This window comes from Lissotriton vulgaris, chromosome 4_1, assembly GCF_964263255.1.
Source record: "Lissotriton vulgaris chromosome 4_1, aLisVul1.2, whole genome shotgun sequence".
Lineage (NCBI taxonomy): Eukaryota > Metazoa > Chordata > Amphibia > Caudata > Salamandridae > Lissotriton > Lissotriton vulgaris.
In genome coordinates, this window is record NC_141691.1 from 175,598,458 (window position 1) to 175,618,202 (window position 19,745).

The following is a 19,745-nucleotide window of genomic DNA, read 5'->3' on the forward strand; positions in this document are numbered from 1 at the left end:
GTTTCAACTGCAGTCCAGGAAGGGGAGAGTGAACCAAGGAAAATGTCAGTAATAGAGAAAGGGATAGAAGTCTGGAAGATAGAATTGAGTTGATCCCACACTTTAGTCCAAAAAGCGTGTGTGAGAGGACATAGAAAAAGCATGTGAAAAAGTGTGGCACCGGGGGTGGAGCAAGACCAACAGAGGTCTGGAACCACAGGGAATCTTTTGTGAAGGAGGGATGGCGTGTAAAGAAGTCGATTGTAAAGGAAGAAAAGTGTTTGTGTAAGAGAGGCAGCTCTGGACGATTTACGGATCTTAATCCAAATTTTATCCCACAAGGAGGTGGACCACGAGACCGCAAGGTCAGATTCCCATTGCTCCTCCACCGTTGTTTTAGGCCGAGGGGAAGGAGGGTTATGGAAGGAGTGATATATGGAAGATGCTGAAGAACCGGAGCGGAGTTGGAGATGGAGAGAAGAAAGCGGAGTAGGGGAGATCGGAAGTGAAGGAGAGTGAGATAGGGAATCATAAGTAGACATAACTGCAGTCTTAAGCAAGATGTATTTGTGAATAAAGGAAGAAGGGAGAGAAAAGAGACGACGTAGATCCTGAAAAGGCATGAAGTCAGATCCAGAGAAAAGTTGGGAGACCCAGATTAAGCCTCGTTGCCTCCAAGTTTTCCAATAGAAAGGTTTCAGCTTAATAAGAATGTTGTTGTTATACCAAATGGTGGTAGTCAGGAATTCAGTGATGGAGGAGGGAGGAGGAGGAGTGGAGGCTAAAAGTAGTTTCGCTGTGTATTTGTGAAGTGGAGTGGACACAAATTGGGGTTTACGAGAAAAGGAAAGATATTCGGCAAAGGAAAAGGGAGAAAGAGAAAGGCGTTCGAGTTCAGCCCAAAGGGGGAGAGTATCGGTAGGATCTTTAAGCCAGATAGCTGCCTGTTTCAAGAGGAAGGCTCGATGATAAGCAGGAAAATTTGGGAAGTTAACCCCGCCTTCCGATTTAGGGAAACGTAATCTCGAAAGGGACATGCGTGGTTTCTTACCAGACCATAAAAATGAGGATAAGGTAGTATTGATTTTGGCAAAAAATTTGGCAGGGATGGAAATAGGAATATTAGAGATAGTATAGAGGACAATTGGGGATAGCATCATTTTAATGGTATCAAGGCGACCCCACCAGGAAAGATATAGGGGATGCCACCTAGAAGTGAGGTCAGATAACTTCTGAGTGCATTTAGTAAGACATAGTGAGATAGTATCCGAGATAGAAGGAGTAATATGCAAACCGAGGTATTTTATATGGGTCGGGCTCCATTTGAATTGAGACGCCGTAAAATCAGACTTGAAGGTGAATTTGGTAAGGGGTAAGATTTCGCATTTGTCATTATTTAATTTATAGCCAGAAAGATGGGAATAAGTGTTGACTTCGGCTAGGAAAGTTGGGATAGATAGCGATGGATTCGAAATGAAGAGTAGAATGTCGTCTGCGTAGGCAGCGAGCTTGATTTGCGATTGAGAGAGAGGGAAGCCGTGAATGTTTGGGTTTTGACGTAGCTTGGATAAAAAGGGTTCTAGAGCAAGATTAAAGAGAAATGGGGAGAGAGGGCAGCCTTGCCTTACGCCTCTTCCGAGGCTAAAAAAAGAAGAAATCAGACCATTAGCACAGACCGCTGCTCTAGGATTTGCATAAAGAAAGGAGATGAGGGAAATGAAATTAGGGCCAAACCCAAACCATTTCAGTGCGGAGAAAAGGAATGGCCATTCAACTCTGTCGAATGCCTTCTCGGCATCCAGGGCGATTGCGGCTAGGGACTTACTAAAACGCGGTGATTTAGACAAAACATTAAAGAGGAGTCTGGTGTTATCGGAGATGAAGCGGCCTTTAACAAATCCTGATTGTTCAGGACCGAGGAGATCTGGGAGAAAAGAATCCAATCTAATGGGTAAAGATTTGGCGTATATCTTGTAATCAATGTTAACAAGTGATATTGGTCTATAATTCTTACAATGTTGAGCGTCCTTCCCCTCCTTTGGTATAATACAAATATAAGCGTCTGAGAAGGTACCCGAGGAAGCACCACTGGTTTTGAAGGAATCAAGAAGAGAAAGTAATTTGGGCAGCAAAAGAGTGGAAAAGTGTTGATAAAATTCGACTGTGAAGCCATCTGGGCCGGGTGCCTTGTCTTTCTTAAGGGAATGAAGTGCTTTGTGTAGTTCGCGAATAGTGAGGGGGGATTCGAGAGAAGTAAGGTCTACAGGAAAGTTGGGAGGAGGTTGAATGCTAGTAAAAGAGGTAGAGAGAGAATGAGCAGAGGGTTGAGTGCCAGAAGAGTAAAGTGTAGAATAGAAGCGGGAAAATTCCTCCAAGATATCCACATCTTTATGTTGGAGGATGGAATTAACATCAAAAATAGACTCAATATTCAATTTGTTTTGTTTAACTTTCAAATAGTTAGCAAGGATTTTCCCCGCCTTATTCTTCCCCCCATAAAATTTTGAGCTGGATTTCAATAAGTACAGGGATGCATCATCTGTAGACTGTTTGTTGTAGTTCATTTTCGCGTTAACAAGAGCAGTTAAACTTTCCTGGGAATGAGAGGTATAGAAGGCGTGCTCTAGAACTTTGATCTGAGATAAAAGATCACTGGCGCGTTTACGGGCAAGTTTACGTTTCGCAGCAACATGTCTGAGAATAAAGTCTCTGGCTGCAGCTTTGTAAGCATCCCAGATTGTGTGAGTGGCTAAGGAGGGAGTATCATTAATAACAAAAAATTCGGTGGTAAACTCAATAAAGGAGGTAGTAAATTTGGGGTCAAGAAGGAGGGCGTTGTTGAAACGCCATCTTTTGGGACCATTGGATTTGGGTAAAATGTCGATATTGATTAGAACTGGGGCGTGATCGGAGAATACTATAGGGCCAATCTCAGCTTGGGTGAGGGATTGGGACAGATGGTGAGACAGAAAAATATAGTCAATACGTGATTGGGAGTGGTGAACCGGGGAGTAAAACGTAAATTCTGTACTGGTAGGGTTACATATTCGCCAAGCATCAATCAGGTTATGTTGGGAAATGGCGTGCGTGAAGAGTTTGTGGGATTTGTTAGGAACAAAAGAAGATTTGGAACGCCTGTCCAAAAAGGGGTCGAGGGGTAGGTTGCAATCGCCTGCTAAAATAAAATTGTCATCAATACATTCAGTAATACGAGAGGCAAACGCATTCCAGAAAATAGGATTGCCACCTGTGGGAGCATAAACATTGAGCAAGGAAAAGGGGACACCTTTAGAGGAAAGTTTAACAAATAGCCATCTGCCATCAGGATCAGATTCGGATTGCAGCACAGAATGAGAAAAGGACTTTCGAATCAACAAAACAACACCATTTCTTTTGCCATCACCAGGAGCCGAAAAGACCTTCCCCACCCAGCCTCTTTGGAGCTTAGCAGCCTCGGTATCAGAAAGATGGGTTTCTTGTAAAAAGGCGACATCTACATTTAATTTAGCTAAATGGGAAAGAATCTTTTGCCGCTTAATAGGTGAACTTAAACCTTTAACGTTCCATGAAACAATGCGCACTGACATCAAGAACAATTAAGAAGGGAGAGTGTATACAGGAAACATAAGAAAGCCTCATAATATCTAAAAAAGGAAAAATGGAAGAGGGAAAAATAAGAATGCTCGACAAAGAGAAGGAAAAAAAGAATACAGAGAGGAAGTACCATGAAGAAAAATAACAGTGCAAAAGAATGAGGAAATGTTGATATGAAGGCAATAGAGATCAGGGTTAGGGAAAAAGCAGCATATGAAAGGAACCATAGGAGACAAAGAGAAAATATCATGAAGAGATGGCATTGGAAGGGAGGTAAAGCAAGTTGAAAAAGTAAACGATGGAAAATGGTAAGAAAATACTGAGAAAGAACATGAGGGACACTGTAATACCATGTTGGTAAAAGAGTCATGAAGATATACGATGGGAAAAGATCAACATAGAAGGGTAGTAGAAATGAAGAGCACGTAAGTAAAAAGAAAAGGTCATGTACAAGGTAAGAAGAAAAGGCGGTAAAAATGGAAAAGAGAAGAAAAGGTAGAGAAAATTGTAGAATGTTGCAAGAGAATGAGTGAAAATGTAAGATAAAGGGGAGAAAAGATGATGTAAAAAAAGATTGTGGAAAAGAATCGAAAGAGGGGAGAGACAACAGAAGAATGATAAGAGAGTGAGATGGGAAAATCAAAAAGAAAGTCAGGAACAAGCTTAGAGAAAGTGGCACAAAAAGAGCCAGCAATAACCTAGAAAAAAAACAGACAAAAACATTCAGAACGAAAGGGATCATGGCAACAATGGAGAAGGAAAATGTAGGGTGGTACTTACAAGGAGTGGTGGGGAATGGATACGTTCAAGGGTCAGGACACAAAAGGGGAAATTTGGAGATGAGAGGAGGGAGGGAAGGCCAACCAACGGAGGTCAGGTGACGGAGCAACAAGACGTCCAACCGGAGAGACGTGACGGAACACAAAGAAATAATCTGTGGAAGAGAAGGAAAACAAGAATTTTAGAAACAGGCAAACGACAACAATTCCAGGTAGAAACAAGATTAAACATTCAAAGAACATGTAATAAACCAGCACATGCAATGAACATTGAAGTTATGCAGCAGCTGAAGAACCTGTGAAGAAAAGATCAAAACAGTATACAGAAAACCAGACACCATGAGTATCAGGGTAATCCAAAAAATATTAGAAGAAAAAAAAAGTCAAGGCGGAAATGAAGAAGAAGAACTAGAAAACTCCATGTCGGCAGATCCGCAAGAGTTCAGAAAACTTCGGAGTCGAAGAGGATCCTCAAAAGTCATAGTCTTGTTGTTATGAGTGACTTTGAACAAGCAAGGATGAAAAAGTCCATATCTGGCTCCGATGGAACGTAGTTCTGGTCTCATATCAAGAAATGCCTTGCGTCGTGATGCAGTAGCTTTGGCGTAATCCTGGGCAAAGAATAACGTGGAATCCGACCACTTAAGGTGAGGTATCGCCTTAGCTGCTAATAGAACCTTCAGCAGGTCTGTGTATTCAAGAAAATACATTATTACACCTCTAGGCTTCGTCGCAGGAGAGACATTGGAGGGAGCTCGACCAAGCCTGTGCGCTCGTTGGATATTAAGTGATGTACCCTCAGGAAGATGCAGCAGTTTGGGTAAGAGAGATTTGAGGAAGGCGATGGCGTCAGTCCCCTCGCAACCTTCCTTCAGGCCGTAGAGGCGTAGGTTGTTGCGCCTATTTCTATTTTCAAGGTCCTCCACCTGCTTCTGGAGTGACGAGACGCGTGCATCTATGTGGACCACCTTGGTCGCGGTTTCCTGGAGAGATGACACAGATTTTTCTACCGTGGAAACCCTGGAGTCCATGAGGGACCAGTTGTCGGTCAATGTTTGCAGTTTGGAGTTTGTCTCCTCCATGAAGGGGCGCAGTGCTCTTATTTCCTCAAGGAGAAGCTCTAAGGAAATGGCTGTCGGCGACTTTGGTGGTGACGGAGGATTGTGCTTCAACCGCTTTGGGGTAGTTTTCGATCCTGACGAAGTGGGAACATCCATTGTGAATGATGCTTCGCAAGCGGAGGGGTCTGCAGATGCTTCTAAATGAGCCAATGCAGTAAATAGTTTGGAATTCTTGATGAAATTTCGCTTGGAAGACTTGCCAGGACACTCCGCCATGAGATCCCAAGTAGAAGGGGTCACCAGTAAAATATGAATCAATCAAAGAAGTACTGCAGGTAATTGACAGAATCAGCAAAGTCAATAGGAGGAGGATTAAAGATAAAAATCCAAAAAACCAGGTGAAATGACGAAAATATGATATGAAGAATGAGAAAAAATCAGGTTAGTGATATAAATGGAGCTGATGTAGATTGAAGTCTAAAATGGCTGCCAAAGTTGAGGAGAAAACAGCAGGGCAGGCGATAAGAATAAAAAAAACTTTTCCAAAATGAAGATAAAGTCACCTGTAGAAGCTGTGATTTATTAACAGCATTTCCTGCTGAATTGTATTGTTTTCTGTCAAATGCCGGTGTCAGGAGGCTGCCGCCGTCGCATGTTCGTGCCTCAGACGAACGCCGTGTGGAAAAACAAAATGGCGGTCGCGGCTGAAGCAAAGCCGCGACCGGAGTAAAACTGGAGCTACGGGGCAGAGCCAGTTGATGCTGTAGTCGGCATAAACCTCAAAAGGTGCAGGAAACGTTCCGGTGCTGAATGCTGCAGAGCATGTCGGAGTGCGAGGGCTGGAACCGCCGCGAATCCCCGGTAAGGACGGAGCTCTACTCCGGGACCGCCATCCGCCTCGGGCGCTAAGCCACGCCCCATGCCATTTCACTTTAAGAGCTCTCTCTCGCACGCAAACATATGCTCCAGAAATACCTCGCAACCCCTCCCCAGCCTCCGAAAGCATTACCTGAGGTTATGAGACGGCCATCACGCCCACCGACCTGGTGATAGGGGCTACTCTATTGAAGTCAGCATAACCAGCATTGTATCCAAGGGATGTTGCATGGGGGGTGGGGGTACATGTGTGTTTAACTTGGGTGGGCTGCACATGACCTTGAATAATGTAAAAAGACTACTTTGTAAATGACCATGCCATTTATGTATTTTAAAAATCTGCAAGCAGTGCATAAACACGCACTTTGTACTGATAGTCGTTGCTTACGAGAAGCAGGCTGGCAGTAACTATGCCTCTTTTGCAGGTTTTCAAAACACAAATAAAAGGCATTGTCATATATATGCAAATAGCTCCAACTCGTGCAGATGCGAGACCTATTGCATTGCAAATGCTTGTTAAAATGTGGAGGTGGTGAGACAGCCAGAGGGGGGTGCAGGTGATTGGCAGGATACCAGGTTTAATACGGGTTGCGTGCATGCTGGAGCGGCCATGTTTTACTTCTCTACTCATGCAACACAATGACAGCAGTGGGATTTGTAATGTAAATTAAAGATCGGTTCTAAGTGACATAAAATAAACAACAAGAGTGAAGGTCGAGAGGAAAAACATATTTTTTATTCAGTTACCCTTCTACAATCCTATATAGGTGAACAGTCACCAGTGGTTCTACTGTATAATTGGAGGGACTGGAGTGTGCTTTGGAAAAACTTTATCAAAAAATACATCTTTTACTTTCTATTTGCAGCAGCGTAATGAAAAATAGCATGTTTAAGATTTCTTTAATAATACCTTGCTGTTATATACTGCTTCATTGTGAATTTTTTTCAATTCAAGTGCTGTAAATATCAGGTGTTACTATTACCCGACTTAATGATACTTATGGGATTATGACAGTGGGAATTAGTACATGAATGTATGGAAGTATTAGCACATGTAATTAAAGAAATTTATGTTGTAGAATCAATTATTTAAGATTGCTTTTTTTTCTTTTCTTGTTTTTAATGTTAGAAAACTGACCGATCTAAAAGATTTGAATTCTTGCTGAAACAGACCGAGCTCTTTGCTCATTTCATTCAGCCTTCATCACAGAAGTCACCAGCCTCTCCGCTCAAAGTCAAATTGGGTCGTCCACGAGTAAAACAAGATGAAAAACAGTGCTTGCTTTCGGCTGGGGAGTATGTGTCTCTTTTCTTTCTTCTCTTTAGCATTGTCTTAGTCATAAAGGGTGAAACTGATGTGGCATGCTACTGGCTTCATTAAGTATGGTATGATATGTACTTTAATGACTAAGGTCCTGATTTAGAGTTTGGAGGACAGACTACTCCTCAAATATGGTAGATATCTCAGTTGCCTTTTTAAAAGTGACATGGGATATAGTAAACTTGCAGTTTGTCATACAGGATATTCCCCCCATTTGTGTTGAATGTAACCCACTTGTCAAACTCTAAATCAGGCCATAAAAGTCTTAGTTTAGAATTTTCCAGAAAGGGACTCAGCCACAAACATGGTGGATGGCCTCATCCACCATATCACAAGTGCCATTTACTATTATCTATTTATAATACTGTGTTTAGGAGATCCACCACATTTGTGACTGAGTAACTTTTCCAACTACCTCTAAACAAGGCCCTACATTTTTCACCTCGGAGCCAGTTGAACTTGGTTCTAATCACTTCTTGACATCTAACCAGAAAACCTGTGCTTTAAGGGAAAATCGCTTTCTCTCTGTGTTCATAATATTGTCAATGTGCAATAACCGTATATAAACCAAAAACTGCAGTATACTGTCAAACACGGTCAATGGTACAAACCCTACTTGCATTACAGTTCTGTACCCAGCATCTCACAGAATTCTGTCTCTGCAATAAAAACATGTTCTCTGTAATAATATACTTAAACGGTCTTTCAGGGTGGGCCTCAACCAAATAAATGGCTGGAAAAAAAATCTAATTTTGCAAAGAAAGGAAATTAGCTGAAATACTGTATCTAGTATTGCAAAACCCATGAAGTACATTTGCATTATCAGCATTCAGAAAGATTAATTATGACTGCATTTCTGTGGGATATTAGTTTGTCATTCTAGACACAAGTTTTAATAGCAGGTTTTGTATTGGAGTGTACTAACTTGAATATGCCGGCTTGGCTGGTGATATTTTGTATACAAAAAGAACACACGGTTCATGGACAACTCATTGACAACTCATTTTTCACATTGAACATACTGTGTGGGTTTTTTGTGAGCAATGGCAGGCCTCGTAGTGACGGAGGTGAGTGACCAGATGACCAATGGGTCACAGCATTCTATCCATACTATTCATGAGGAAGCCCAATAGCCTTTCTTGGAATCCATGCACACTGGGTGACAGAGGAGAATGCTCAAGTAAATATATCTGACTTGAGGATCAATGTCTGAACTTGAAACTGCAAACGAGACTTCAAACGGTCTCCCAGAGCATCTAGATCATCTGGATGCAATATTCATTTCTATGGCACGTGATCAGATGTCTGGGATCTGAGTGACCAGATGTCACGGGCTTAGAAGACAGCCATTTGTTCTTACCCTGCCTTCGCCTTCTACTTGACCTTTGAGGGGACAGTCTGGGTGCAAGTGGGCACTGCAAGTCAGGTCACACTCCTCTACGTGTGCAGTGGGTAGCATCATTGCGTGAGTCATCTTCTTTTTTGATGCCAAAGATGCCCACAGATCCTTTCAGATTGTTGATCCCACCAATCATTCTGGTGATAATAGCGACCTTGCACTTACTTTCCCGAAAGCTATTGCTCATGACTCATTTTCATATGCAGCAAGCTTTGTTAATAAGAAGATGAATGTAGACATTCCATCTTCGTACTTGTCCTCACCTATCTTCCGAGCTGTGTTGGTGATGAAAATATGTAGCAAGAGATCCTCATAGATTCATAAATAGGAATCAATAACACATCATAAAAGTCACAAAATTGCCTTTTAATAAAAACGTTCTTCATACCTTCCTCTGGTTTGAAAACATTTTTCAAATAATAAAATCTCAGAAAACAATCTTAAAATGCTCCTTTAGGTTTAGTCTCCATGGTGAGTTCTACTTATATCTGATATATACTTCTAGCTGCAGATTTCTTGCCTTATAATATTCCCGGTTCGTCAGACTGAAACCAGACATTTTTTAAGCAATCCACTTGTGTCAATATGTGGCGTCATTTGACTCCTTGTGGCGTTGTTGGTGTCATCCGCCACCCAAGTGCTGACCTCAGTTCCTTCTCTTCTGAGCCATCAGCTGTAGTTTAGATCAAGCTATAACATAAATAACAACGAACTCTAGTGTGCCTTTTCCCCATAGAGATGTCCCTTAAGAAACCCATCAAGTGAAAACCTTGTGCACCTGCCATTGACAGATGTCGGTGACGGACACCCACATGGTGTGCCTGTGGTGCCTGCAGAGGGACCACAACTCTGCTACATGTGCGGAGTGCAAGACTATGTACCCTAAGGCCACCCTCCTGTGGGTCAAGAAGCTCTTTGCCACTGGAGGTCTCGCAACTGCAGTCAAAGCTGCTCGCCTCACTCCTCATCACACTCCAGGAGTTCTTTAGGTTAATCCTATAAGATGAAGTCCAAGAAGTCGAAGCACTCTTTGACTTCACTGCTTTGCTTTCATTCTTCAGACGAGACAAGGGAACATCGCCATAAATCCTGACCTCACTTGCAGGTGGTTCCAGCGCAGCCAGTGTCAGAAAATGGGTCTGCTATACGGTTTCCCGAATCTCCTGGAGCCAGAGCGATCTTATTTTTTTTTGAAGATGAAGACCTTTATTGTATCTTAATGCAAGAACACAGCATTTGGCCTACAACCCGCAAACAGGGCCCGCTGCAAGTTAAGTTGATATCCATGTTTCAATCATCACGTCAAGTTATAGCATCAACTATCCATAGCATGTTATTACAATTCAGCAATTTGTTAACCTAAAATCTTGCATTATCAATATATAGTTACAAGCAGTCTTATTTTTGGTATACATTAGGAACTACTGAACATTGCAACTACCCCCCTCCCCAACAATACGGAATCCAATCAGGTCAGCAATCAATAGTATAGAATATCAGAAGGTAGTTAAGGTAATCAGGACTTGAATTTGTCGCAGTAGCGGTGTAGGCACTGGGCAGTTCAAGCTCACACACACTAGGGTCATGTAGGAAGAGAGAACGCACCACAGACCAACTAGGGCGAGGTCAAGTGGCTTCAGATATCAAGGTTATAGTGACCATTCACATGATGAGACAAGGAGTGTCTATACCACAATCATAACTCGACAGTGGACATCCATCCATTTAGTAAGAACCGGAATAATCCACTCAGGGAGTGCACGCTCGCATTAGATCTTACTTCAGTCACCATCAAGCTTAGATAGCATGTACGTAGTAGTAGGGCCCCAGATATCCCGTGGGCGCGAGGTAGCAGGCAGTTCTTCATAATAACAAGTTAGCTGATCATGGAAAGGGGCGACCATTCGGTCCCCCCGAACGTATGGTGGAGTACCACGATCCCCCCGGGAAGCCATCTTGGGCGGGAGGCGAGTTTGGCTGGTATGCCCGAAGCGGCGTAGCCGGGGCGCGCCTTTTTCCCGCCCTAGAATGGGCTGTCCTAGACACTGACGCGGCCGGCCACGCCCTCGGAGGCAGGCGGGGGCGGGTTTACGCCCGCCCTGAAGACGGATAAAAGGAGCAGAAGCCAAGAAAGCATCCTCTTGTTCCTGTGCTCTGAAGCTGCACCTCCCCGCTGCACGTGAGCTCGAGACGGAACGAAGAGCCAATTTTGAGCGTTGTAATCTTTCTTTTGTCTTACAGATATCCCGTCTGAGAATGCCCAAGAAAGTCGGAAAGCGGGTCGGGACCGAGCAGATGCTCCGCATGCTCATGAAGGAGATAGCCGATTTGAAGAAAAAGGTGGATGCTAAGGACGGGGAGGGAGGACCGAAACGGCCTTTGCAGGGAGCAGTCCCCGGTGGAAGAAGCAAGAGGCCCAGAAGGGGGGCACTCGGGGGGGACACCCCGGTTCCCGATACCCCACGTGAGGAGCCAATCCCGGTGCCGAAAGAGGGGAATCCAATCCCTGTGGTGGTCACCCCCGCGAACAGGGAGGATATGCCCCCCGAGTTAGCGGCACAATTGGCAGCGTGGTTGGGAAAAGATAGCGAGGGCGCCACGGCTGACGACGCCCGGGCAGTAATGAGGCAACTGCGGGAATCTAGGGAGGCTGCGAAGGCACCATCTTCTGTTCCCCCACAGGTTCCGGTGGCTGAAAGTGCAGCAGGCCCAAGTTCGGCGGCAAGTGCAGGGTCTACTTCAGGTAAGCGGCCATTGCCGATTGCGGGGGAGGGGTCTGTACCTTCTCGAAGGGAGAAGATTGCCCAGCATGTTCCACTGGAAATTAAGGAATTGATTTGGGCGGATAAGTATGTAAACATGTTTTCATTGCTTACCGACCATTACGAGATAGAGCATGTGAAGAGCCAAAAGGAGCTCATGCATCCGAGTGTTTGGCGCGCAAAAATGGCCGCCTTTAAGGTTGACGAGAACATTGGTACTTGGGGCAGAGCGTGGGGCATATTTACCTCCATCATGGGCGAGCGCAGGCCCGAGTTGCTGACCGAGTTACCTATTTATCAGTCACGTATTATGGAGTATTCTGTAGCATATGGGGGCAATCAGTGGTTCTGCTATGACAATCTTTTTAGAAAAGCTAAGGAACACGACCCTTTGTTGACTTGGGATTGTTACGACTCCGTGTCATGGCAAAAAATGGAGAGCACAGGAATGTTGAAGGTACCATTGGTAGGGAGTAACGGGGGAGAATCTTCCCGCCAAAACTCTGGGACACCCTTTCGGACGGGTGCAGGTAACGAGTACCACTCGAAGCCGAGTGGTAACGCAGGGAAAAGGGGGATCTGTTGGAATTTTAACAGAGGGAAATGTACGAGGCCCCAGGGGTCATGCAAGTTCAGACATGAGTGTGGGGGGTGTGGGCAGCCATCCCATCCTGAGTCCTTGTGCAGAGCCAAAACGGGTGATAACGGTGGTAAGGGAGGCACCAAACAGGTCTGATATAGTCCGAGGGGCGCCTTTACCTACCCCGATTGATACCATGGCAATGATTCCTTGGCTCAACGAATACCCGGATCATGCTTCCGCTGGGGTGTTGCGAAGCGGGTTCTCATATGGTTTCCGCATCCCAGTGGGGGATTTTCAGGGTGTAGCAAACTGTAAGAATCAACTGTCGGTCTTGCAGCACGCGGCGGTGGTACAGGTAAAGATTGGGAAGGAGGTGACTCGAGGTCGTGTCGCCGGTCCTTTCGATTTGCCACCGGTTGCTAACTTTGTTTGTTCCCCTCTAGGGGTGGTCCCCAAGAAGGACCCGGGTGAGTTTCGGCTGATACATAACTTGTCAGCCCCACGTGGTCTTTCCGTGAATGACGCGATAGACCCGGAAGTGTGTTCAGTTCGGTACGCATCTTTCGATGAGGCCGTAGCCATGTTGAATCGCCTGGGGCCCGGGGCGCTGATGGCGAAATCAGACATCGAGTCAGCGTTCCGGTTGCTCCCGGTACACCCAGACGATCAGCGTCTTCTTGGTTTCATGTTTCAGGGTCGCTATTACATGGATAGATGTATGCCAATGGGGTGCTCGATTTCATGTGCCTATTTCGAAAAGTTCAGTTGTTTTCTGCAGTGGGTATTCACGAGGAAGACAGGTTTTCAACATGTTATGCACTATCTCGATGACTTTCTGTTTTTGGGGGCAGCCGGGGATCCTGAGTGTGGACAGGCTTTACATGAATTTTGTGTCTTAATGAATCGATTTGGTGTGCCATTGGCGCCAGGTAAGACTGTGGGTCCCTCGACCTTGATCGAGTTTCTGGGGATCGAGCTCGACTCGGTAGAAGGTTGTTTTCGATTACCCAAGGAAAAAGTGTTGAAATTCAGGTTATCCCTTGAGACATGTATTCGGGCAACAAAAGTAAACCTGCATCAATTGCAACAGGTGGTGGGTCAGTTGAATTTTGCCCTAAGAGTGATACCAATGGCGCGCCCCTTTTCCCGCTCGATTGCACAAGCCATGGTCGGCCTGAAGGAAGGACGTCACCGCACAAGACTCTCGGCAGAGGTTCGCCAGGACATGCGCATTTTTAGTTGGCATTTCTGGCGGATTTCAATGGTCGAATTGTCTGGAACAAACCAGCGGTGTCCTCCGAGGAGCTGGGGCTTTGGACAGATTCGGCGGGGAGTATATGTTTTGGTGCCATATTTGGTACACAATGGTCGGCTCAAAAATGGCCGTCATGGTGGCATGAGTGCGGGTTGACGAGTAACATTGCTTTTCTCGAACTTTTTCCTATTTTGGTGGCCCTGAAAACGTGGCCCGGGGGTTTCCGTGATCACTCTGTGGTGTTCTGGTCTGATAACATGACCGTGGTTGAGTGTATCAATAGTCAGGCAGCACGATGCATATTGATTCTGAGACTGCTCAAGGAAATTGTGTTGTTATGCATGCAACTGAATGTACTGTTTAGGGCAAGACATGTGCCGGGGGTGATGAACCAAGCGGCTGATGCGCTTTCTCGTTTCCGTATGCAGGCCTTCTGGGGTTTTCTGCCCACAGCGGACCCGGTGGCGGCACCCTTTCCCGAAGCTCTCTGGTCTCTCGGTGCTCCGAACTACAAAACCTCGTGGGAGAGAGTTTAGCACCCAGGACGAGGAAGGCATATGAAGGGGCGTTCCGTTCCTATTGGGCCTTTTTGGGTACTGCTAGGGGGGAGCTTTGGGGTCAGGAAGAGTTTGTAGTGAAATTTCTGCTCTCTTTACATCAGGCAGGCAAATCCGTAGCTACGGCCCAGAGGCATCGGGCCGCCATTTCCTTTATGGCAAAGGCTCATGGGATCCAGGACCCGACAGCGTCTTTCGTTGTGCAGAAAGCGCTACGTGGGTGGCAACGCCTTGAGGGTCGCAGAGTAGATGAGAGGCACCCGATAGGTTTGGATAGGCTGACCCTGTTATTGTCTGTGCTCCCGGCAACGTGTTCATCCCAGTATGAAGCAGTGTTGTTCCGAGCCGCATTTGCACTAGCATTCCATGGGGCTATGCGGGTAAGCGAATTAGTGGCGAAGAACAAGCGGGATACGAAGGGGGGATTGTGCCGGGAGCACATTCAGGTCAGGGGGGAGACGATGACGGGCTCATTTGTTAGGTCCAAATCCGATCAAGGAGCAATCGGGGACTGCGTAATCATTCAGAGGATCCCCGGGTCTTCCATGTGCCCTGTGGTATGCGTAGAGGAATATTTGGCGCAGAGGGTTGCAGCATGGGGGGGGACCTTCTTGAGACACGCTGACGCCACCCCACTGACGAGGTTTCAGTTCCAGAGGGTGCTTGCGATGTCGATTTCGGCCGCGGGCTTGAACCCCGGCGAGTTCGGGACCCATTCCTTTCGGATAGGGGCTGCTACTGAGGCTACAGCCAGGGGTCTGAGTGTGGAACAAGTAAAACGTGTGGGGCGTTGGTCCTCGAACTGTTATAAAAGGTATGTGCGGTTGCACATGTTGTGAAGCTGTAATGATATACTCACGCTTCGTGTTTCTGTTTGATTTTCAGTTACGCAAGCTTACGAAGCGGGGCGGACTGTACAGTTGACCCGACTCCTGGGGACCAGCGGTCAGAAATCACCGTCTGCGAATAAGGAGGTGTGGGTCGTGGGCCACTCATATGTGAGGCGTGCCGCGGACGTATTCAAGAGAGTGCCTATGACTGTGTAGATTCACTCATTACATTTGTTGTAATTTTTCTGGGTCTTTTTCCAATATATATATTTAGTTAGAAACCACTGTGCCTTTGGAGCTTTCATGTTTTATGTACTGTGAGTTTGGTTGTTGTTTTTTACCCACTTGGGACACACTGCACCTTTATGTACTGTTTGTGTTTTTCCTATGAATCATTATGTATGATAAAAATTGTCCTCAGTAAGAGTCTATAAAGTTTAAAGTATACAATATAATTGTGAGTGCACCTCTTTCCGCCATTCTTAATCCTCAGTTGTAATAATCATTGCCATTGAGCACAACAATTAATAGTTATTAATTCAGAATATGCCACTGGAACCAATGTTTTTGATATAAGCGGACGTATTCAAAGCAGGTGATATGATTCACGTGGCTGGGGAATACGGGTACAGGGTGTCCTTCTACGGAAAGGGCGGGCTCTGTATTGACCAGTTTCAATCCTTTTTTGAGGGTTTGTTAGAGCGGACAAGGTCACCGCCGTCTATAATCATAGTCCATCTTGGGGGTAACGATCTGGTGGCCACTGGTAGACGACTTCTTCTTGAGGCGATGCTTTCCACAGTAAGTTGGTTGGCAAGAAGAGTTCCAGGGTGCACAATTGCATGGTCCCATATGATCCCACGGAAAGTGTGGCGGGGGGCTATTTCGGTTACTGCTCTGAATCATTCAGTAAAGAAAATAAATAACAAAGTGAGTAGATTGTTTCGTTCAAGTACACTACATTCTGTTTCGCATGGTTGTATCAAAGGGGACAGTATGTATTTGGGGGACGGGGTTCATTTGTCCCGGGTGGGGAATGAGTTACTCATAGGAGACTTCGTAGCCTGGTTAAGGAGTTTACAGCATGACCTTTAGGTAGGAGTTTTGTGGGGAGTCCGGATAGCCGGTCAACTATCCGGCCTGTGGCGGTAAGGTCATGATCGGTGAGCAGTAATTGGAAGATCCCTATGGGGGGGCGTCACCCATTACGGATGGGAGCGCTCGGGGGAGGTGGCCAATTGGCCCCTCAACGGGGAGGCGGTCCCGTCTAAGGATAGGCCGCCGGAAGGAAAGGAAAGGTGGTCAAGGCCCCTTCCTGGATAGAGTTTGACATCAGGCGCCCGTTTCCCACCCCAGCAAGCAGCCATCTTTCGTTTAGCAATCTGCAGCGCCAGCACAACCAATTTCCTCATTCCGGCTGGCACTCCAGAAGCCATGCCCAATAGGCATAGGCGCGGGTCTTTAGCAATCTCAATGGATGTCATTTCAGATAACGCTGCAGTCACATCCGCCCAGAAACCGGAATATAAGGCTTCTTATCGCAGCTCGCAACCTAACATAAATAAAGGTGGTCATGGTTGTGTTAGGCACCTGGTCCAATAAATTCTGTAATGGGAGAAACTGAGTATCCGGAAAAATATTTCCCATAGTGTGCACACCGGCACCCTGCAGCAATTGTAATGCTCCCACTTCACTCGAAACCGAGATATCTGCGTGATATCTGCGTGATATAGTAACGGTATTTCGGGCGCGTACAGCGGTAGCCTGTTCGAGCGCTTGCCAATTCCCCCCACGCCTTAGAAGTACACTGTACCGTGTCCACTTCACCTTTCTCATATACCGAATATGGATTTACAACCATCGCCTTTAGGGGTAGTGGCAAGACTGCGCTGGCCTCAAGTGCCACGTGCGGCGTGTATGGTGGCGCCGAGAGCCAATAAGTAGCAAAACGAGCCTGAGCGCAAAGATAATATAATTTCATGTCTGGCACTGCAAACCCACCCAACTCATATGGCTTTGTTAAGGCATCCCACTCAACACGCGGTTTCTTCCCTCCCCAGGCTAACGTGAGTAACAATGACTGAAGCTGTGCCAAAAAATTAGATGTTAGGGCAATTGGTATATTAACGAAATAGTACAGAAATGTTGGTAGGACTACCATTTTAATCAGAGAGACCCGGTCAGCAAACGAAAGTGGCAGTCGTATCCATTGGGTCACTTGATCTTCCAATTTTGAAATAGCCACACCGTAATTAGCTCGAATTATCTCTTGGGAGTCACGGTGCACCCAAATCCCCAGGTATCGTACAGGGTCTGTGGCCCATGCCAAGGGGAATTCCAATGGAAACGGCTGCGTGATATCTGTGAGAGGCAATAATATGGATTTATCCCAATTAATGGATAGGCCAGAAAAGTGCTCGAAAGCAAATAAACTCCTGTAGAACTCCTTCCAGAGTTTGGGCTGGTTCCCTTACATACAGAACCATAACATCGGCGTACATGGACACCGCCAGGGACCTGAGAGGGAATCGTAAAGCCGTATCCGCATATCTCTGCCTCAGTATACATGCTAGGGGTTCCAATATGATGGCAAACAGTAAGGGTGAGAGTGGACAGCCCTGCCTAGTCCCCCTCTGCACAGGAAATGGCGCCGACACGTGACCATTCACCCGTACGCGTGCAATTGGGTTCGTATAAAGCAGGGTTATCAAGGATGTAAAGAAAAAGGGCACACGCATGCGGTGCAGCACCGTTATCATATATCGCCAGTCAACAGAGTCGAATGCTTTAGCAGCATCCAATAACACAGCCACTGCAGCAAGGTCTGGCTTAAGGAGATGCAGAACAGCGAACAAAGCCCTCAAATTGTGTTGTGGAGCGGAGAGGAATGAAACCAGACTGGTCCGGTAGCACCATAACAGGCAATATCAAGGGCAATCGCGTTGCAAGTACCTTGGCAATGATTTTAACGTCCGTATTCATCAAGGATAGTGACCTATATGACTCGCATTGATTACGTCGTTTGCCCGGTTTCGGTAAGGCCACCAGTAGAGCCTCCCTCATTGTGGCCGGCAACTGTCCCTGTTCTAAGGCCTCTTCAAGGACCATTGCCAAATGTGGCAATATTAGGTCATACATACTCCTTATAGAACTCAGATGGTAATCCATCAGTACCTGCGGCTTTGCCATTTGGCAGAGCCGCGATGGCTTAGCGGAACTCCTCCTCTGTGATGTGATGCATTAAAAATTCTTGTTGACCCTTCGACAGCCAGACCAACGCTATGTCCTCCAGGTATTGCGCAATTTCCTCCTCCCCAGCCATCTCCCTATGCCCGTATACGTGTTCATAATATTGTACAAAGTAATCTAAAACACCAGCAGCAATCACATTGACATCCCCATCCATAATTTCTTGTACTCCACAGTGCCTAGCCCATGGTTCCTTAATTCCGTCTGCTAGCCCACGGCCTGGACGTCCTCCCTCACCATAATACCTTGCCCTAGTACGTTTGGATAAGAATTTAACCTCCTGGTCTGCTAGGTCATTATACTCAGAAACCTTTAACTAGATGTCAGCCAAAAGAGATTCCACCGGCTGCAGCTCGTGCTGACGTTCTAGGGATAACAGTTCGCGCTCCAACGTCCATGGAGTCCCTCAGTGATTTGAGCACACCAGAGTGCATACCAATACACTCTCCTCTCACAGTCACTTTAAAGGCCTCCCATACAGTTCCCATGTCATTCACAGAACCAACATTCCTAACAAAGAAGTCCTCAATGACTGTTCTTAGTTCTTCACGGAGCACCAGGTCCGATAAAGTACCAGGTGGCAGACGCCACGAGAAGGGTGCAGGTGTATGAGACGGAAGCCATACCTCCATCAACACAGGGGCATGATCAGATAGTGTTCGAGGATGACACACTTTCACCACCCATCCGCTAACATCCCTTGTCACCAACCAATAGTCCAAACGCGACCAGGTATCATGCGCCGATGTGTAACATGTACCCTCACGTACTCCCGGATGCCCCAGTCTCCACACATCCACCAATCCAAGTCCACTTAAACCATCTCGCACCGCAGTTGCTGCTTTCTTAGCTGTGTAGGGACGATCATCCTTCCTATCCAGCGTATTGTCTAGCGTCACATTCAGATCCCCTCCACATACAATAGCAGAGGGTGGCAGAGCGTACACTTTGTTCCATAAGGTGACATAAAACTCAGGGTCATCAACATTCGGATCATATACATTGATCATTGTGACCAGTGTACCGCACAATCTCCCATGCAATATAATATATCTACCCTCTTTGTCAATTTCCTCATGTATCAATACAAATGGCACACTTTTCTTAATCAATATCATGACACCACGAGCATTTGAGGAGTAATTGGATGCCAGCCTAGTACCCGCCGATTGTTTAGCAACTGTTTCTGCCGCCCGTCCTTTAAGGTGTGTCTCCTGAAGAAAGACCACTTGCACACCATGCCTGTTTAAATATGCCAATACCTGCCTCGTCTTTTGTGGTCTGTTCTGTCCCCGCACATTCCATGTGACCCAGGTGAGCTTGCCCCCCTTATCCATACGACCTTCCATAATTTGGCCCCTTAAGCATAATTGTTGTGCCCACTTCCCAGTACCAGCTGTTAAGCATAGTGTATCAAATAAACCAAGTAGCTGCAGGTTTCTTCTTAGAGTCTAGGCAGTATTCCAGCCAACCTGCCCCCTTTCCATCTTCCAACCCTCC

At 46.1% G+C, this 19,745-nt stretch overlaps 1 protein-coding gene across 2 annotated transcripts in view; it reads left to right on the top strand.

Annotated features, from left to right (window-relative positions):
- Positions 1–19,745, top strand: part of SMARCA1 (SNF2 related chromatin remodeling ATPase 1) — a 2,209,746-nt gene that overhangs the window by 540,985 nt on the left and 1,649,016 nt on the right. For both annotated transcript variants that reach the window (XM_086918497.1, XM_086918496.1), the window contains one exon: positions 7,419–7,585. In XM_086918497.1, the coding sequence (XP_086774623.1) occupies positions 7,419–7,585 (167 nt within the window). The remainder of the gene's footprint in view (positions 1–7,418; positions 7,586–19,745) is intronic.